General features: G+C 49.2%; 1 protein-coding gene and 1 pseudogene across 1 annotated transcript in view; one reads left to right on the forward strand and one right to left on the reverse strand.

The window, feature by feature from the left end:
- Positions 1-1898, reverse strand: part of LOC108289918 (zinc finger protein 418-like) — a 13741-nt gene extending 11843 nt beyond the window's left edge. Inside the window, exon 1 of the mRNA XM_037731693.1 lies at positions 1431-1898. Coding sequence (XP_037587621.1) covers positions 1431-1700 — 270 coding nt within the window. The 5' untranslated portion in view covers positions 1701-1898. The remainder of the gene's footprint in view (positions 1-1430) is intronic.
- Positions 1899-3263: 1365 nt separating this feature from the next.
- LOC108289936 overlaps positions 3264-4267 on the forward strand; it is a 4213-nt pseudogene continuing 3209 nt past the window's right edge.

A 4267-nucleotide genomic window follows, 5' to 3' on the forward strand; every position in this document is an offset into this window, starting at 1 on the left:
GAGTCAGGACCAGTAAGGAAATGAAATACACTCTACTTTCTTTGTTGTTTTTTTGTTGTTGTTTTCTTTTTGAGACAGTTTCACTTTTGTTGCCTGGACTGGAGTGCAATGGCCCGATCTCAGCTCACTGCAACTTCCATCTCCCGGGTTCACGTGATTCTCTTGCCTCAGCCTCCCGAGTAGCCGGGATTACAGGCATGCGGCACCATACCCAGCTAATTTTGTATTTTTAATAGAGACAGGGTTTCTCCATGTTGGTCAGGCTGGTCTCGAACTTCTGACCTCAGGTGATCCATCCGCCTCGGCACCTGAAACTGCTGGGATTACCAGGAGTGTGCCACTGTGCCCAGCAACACCCTCCACTTTCTTCCCTGATAGAATCTAATAAGCTCAGGCCTCCCTGAATGCTTGCGTCCATGAAGCCAGGTGATCCTGTACTGTTGTCTGTGTTAGGGACAAGGTGCCTCAGAAAACCCCTCCACGCAAACTGATCGCCCCCCAACTCTGATTACTCTACAGCTGCATTTCTGAACTCCTATCTGGGTGCTACAATCAAGCAAATCCTGATTACAGCCATCTGGGCAGCTTGGGGGAAGACAGGGAAAACAAATGTTTGTTATCCATACTTTCAAATTCCTGTTTGACACATACCTGTAAAATCCTTTTTTAAAAATGCCACCACAAAAGTCACAGAATGATGTACTGTAACTCTGCCACAAGCTAACCAACTATCTCTGTGCCTGTTACAAGCTGACAGATTATCTCAGTCCTGAAACTCCCTTATGCCCCACTCGCCCCATTTAAACCACTCGTTTGTAAGCTTGGGGCTGCCTCCTCTGACTGTTACGAGGCAGCCCGGCAGGTTAATAAAACTTGCTTGCCTGACTTTAGGTCTATTCTCCTTTCTCTCGACTAACTCTACGGTTTGACCTGAGTGTCTCAATGCAGTACGTCAGCTCTACCACCTAGCTGACCTACAAGGATTCAATCTCAAAGGGCCCCAACGTCCTCTCCTCTCTGCTCTGTTCTTTCTTTAACCTTTGGGAGACTTTACAAGCCTAAACTTTGACCCAGTGAATTTCTTCGAAATTCTCCAAATTTCTAGTGTCCTCACAATGATTTCACAGCCCCCAGTCTGCTTGCTTTTCCAGGAGCTCCGCCTCACAATCTGTTCCCTGCAAGCGCCGATGGACCCCAGGTTCCATCCTCCCGGCTCCGTCCATCTCAACGCATTGCCCGCGCCCGTCCCTGTGTCTGTCGCTCTCCCCACTGCATCCCATGGGCGTCTGAAACCAGGAACCCTTCTGCGAGCGCCCCATTATTCCGACTGCGGGTCTGGGTTGTAGCGCCAGGAGCAGGTGCCGCTCCCTAGCTGCTTTAGGACTTGCCTGACTGCAGGTGCCCGAGCGCACGAAAGGCGCCACAATTACCTGAACCGGGAACCTCGGAGCAGCCTCCGCCATGGAACCACGTGGGATAAGCTGGGTTGGGAGCGGTGGGCGCCGTGAAGGAGCTGCAGAGTTATGTCTGTACAGATAGAAGGCCGACTCTCGACCTTCCAGGGCTCTCACCCAACAAACAACACTAACGCCAAACCAAATGGCCGCTACTGGAGAGAGCCGGAAGTCCCACCTTTTCATTACGTGCCCTCGCCGAACCGCCTTCAATCTGAGCCCTAACTGGCTCTGCCACGCTGTCATTTGGCGCAGAGCTTTCTGGGTAATGTAGTTTCCCAGGTTCCGAGGCGATTAGAGAGCGACTCCAGGGGCGCTTCCGCAGGAAAACCCCGCCTCCACCCTCCAGGCTCTCAAGAGCACCCGTCTGTAATCCCGAATTTTGGGAGGCTGAGGTGGCAGGACCGCTTGAGCCCAGGAAGTCAAGGATGCACTGACCTATGATTGCGCCGCTGCACTCCAGCCTGGGCGACAGACTGTGTCTTAACAGAAAAAAAAAATTAAGCATTTGTGCTGTGAAAGAAGATTCAAGAAAATAATAAAAACAAATCAGTATTTGCTAATGGTGTCTCCTGGAAACCCTTTTCTACGCATTAAAAAGCTGCTCTGGCCTAGGCGCAGTGGCTCACGCCTGCCTGTAATCCCAGCACTGAGAGGCCGAGGCGATTCACTTGAGGCCAGGAGTTCGAAACCACCCTGGCCAACATAGGTAACACCCGTTGTCAGGCCTCCATGTGCAAACCTGGACCCAGGAAGTCTGAAGTCCTGCCTGCCTCGGCTGATCGCCCCCCCCCCCGCCCCAGCAACCCCTGCCTGCGTTCGCCATTATCCCTGATCGCCCAGCAGAGCTTTCCCCGGATATTAAGATTCTAACCCCATATTGCCATCTTAACTGTTCGTGCTCTGTGAATATCCCTTCGACCCACCCTATCATCTTAACTACTCTTACGCCTTTCCCACCCACCACTGTAACTGAACTTACTCAATAACACCCTTGCCCCCTCCCCAAAAGATTTGCACCAACCCATAAAAGCAACTCCTAACCCACCGCCCTTCGCTGACGCTCTTTTTGGCCTCAGCCCAACTGCACCCAGATAAATAAAACAGCCATGTTGCTCACACAAAGCCTGTTTGGGGGGTTCTTGATTCAAAGCGCGCGTTTTAGCACCCGTCTCTGCCAAAAGTACAAAAAATTAGCCAGTCATGGTGACGTGCACCTGTAGTCCCAGCTACTCCTACCTCAACCTTCCAAAATACTGGGATTACAGACGTTAAAACGCTCGCTCTGAATAAAGAGATCACCCCCAACCAGGCTTTGTGTGAGTAACATAGCTCATTATGCACCTGGGTGCAGGCGGGATGAGGCCAAAAAGGGGGTCAGCGAAGGTGGGTGGGATAGGAGTTGCGTTTTATAGGTTTGGGATGAACAGTGGAAAGTTACAAGTTACAGATGGCGTTTTTTTGCAAGCTGCGATGGGGTCGTAGGGTGCCAAGGTCAGTTACAAAGTCCAATGGCCTTGTCAATTAAGGCCGGAATAAGAAAAAATAGAAGACGGTCTCAGGTTAGTTAGGCGCCCCAGGGGTTGATCGTTCTTCCTTCTAGCTACTTCAGGTTTTCTAATTTCGGAAGGCACTCCGGAGGTGAACATGCAGTTCATGGGGGTCGCCATGCGGTCCAAGGCGCAGTCAGACCTTACAAGAGACACTACCATTACCCACCCCATCTGGCATGCAATAACTGTTGTACTGGACTGAGCATAGAAAGTTAGCACCAAGACAAAAGTATGCCAGATTGCAGGGTCATTTATTATGCCGGTGACCACAGAGGACTCACATCTCTCCAGCCTGTGGTGTCGAAAGGAGGGTGCCAAGACTTTTTATACCCGAAAAACCACCTTGGGAGTGGGGGTGAGGAGCGGGGATGGGGATGAAAAGGCTCCAGACATTCCAAGGGCTAGTGGATTCTGTAAATCACCTCCTGGGCGGAGGTGGGTGTCTCCGGACATTCCAAGGGCCAGGGGACTTTTGTCATTCTGTTTGTTACTTCAGTGGTTTACAGAAGTCAAGATAAGCATTTGTTTACACATTGTCTGGGTAGTGACAGAAGTCACAGATCTTAGTTACTTATTACAAGTCACAGGAGCCAGGATGGAATTAGCCTGGGCTGCTTATTTTAGATATTACCAGTAAGCAAAGGCTAGCAATTCTGGCAGTTACTGATAAGAAAAGGTAAGCAGTTTTACATAGTTTGCAGAACAAACTAGCAGTTCTATTTACAGAAGCCAAGGCCAGCAGTTATTGTGAGGAGAATGGGGCAGCCGTTGCAACTTATTTTTAAAAGTTTTGCATTTTATAAAAATGGCGTTGCTCAGGTTCTGGCTCTAGGCCAGCACAATATCACATAACAATCCTAGGAAGATTTTTATAAAACCTAGGCTTTGGGCCGAGTGCGGTGACTCACGCCCCTGCACTTGAGCCTGGGTGACAGAGTGAGACCCAATCTCAAAGTGCTGGCATATTCAAGGCTATCAAATCAGGAAATCACTGACATATTATACTTACAAGTAAATGAAGAAATACAAATTCGTACTGTGATATTGTGCTGGCCTAAAGCCAGAACCAGAGCAAAACTATTTTATAAAATGCAAAACTGTTTTTAGATAAGTTGAAATGGCTGCCCCATTCTCCTTACAATAACTACTGTCCTTGGCCTCTGTAAATAGAACTGCTAGTTTGTTCTTCAAAACTATGTAAAGCTGCTTACCTTTTCTTATCAGTAACTGCCAGAATTGCTAGCCTTTGCTTACCTGCAA

This window comes from Cebus imitator, unplaced genomic scaffold, assembly GCF_001604975.1.
Source record: "Cebus imitator isolate Cc_AM_T3 unplaced genomic scaffold, Cebus_imitator-1.0 Scaffold417, whole genome shotgun sequence".
NCBI lineage: Eukaryota > Metazoa > Chordata > Mammalia > Primates > Cebidae > Cebus > Cebus imitator.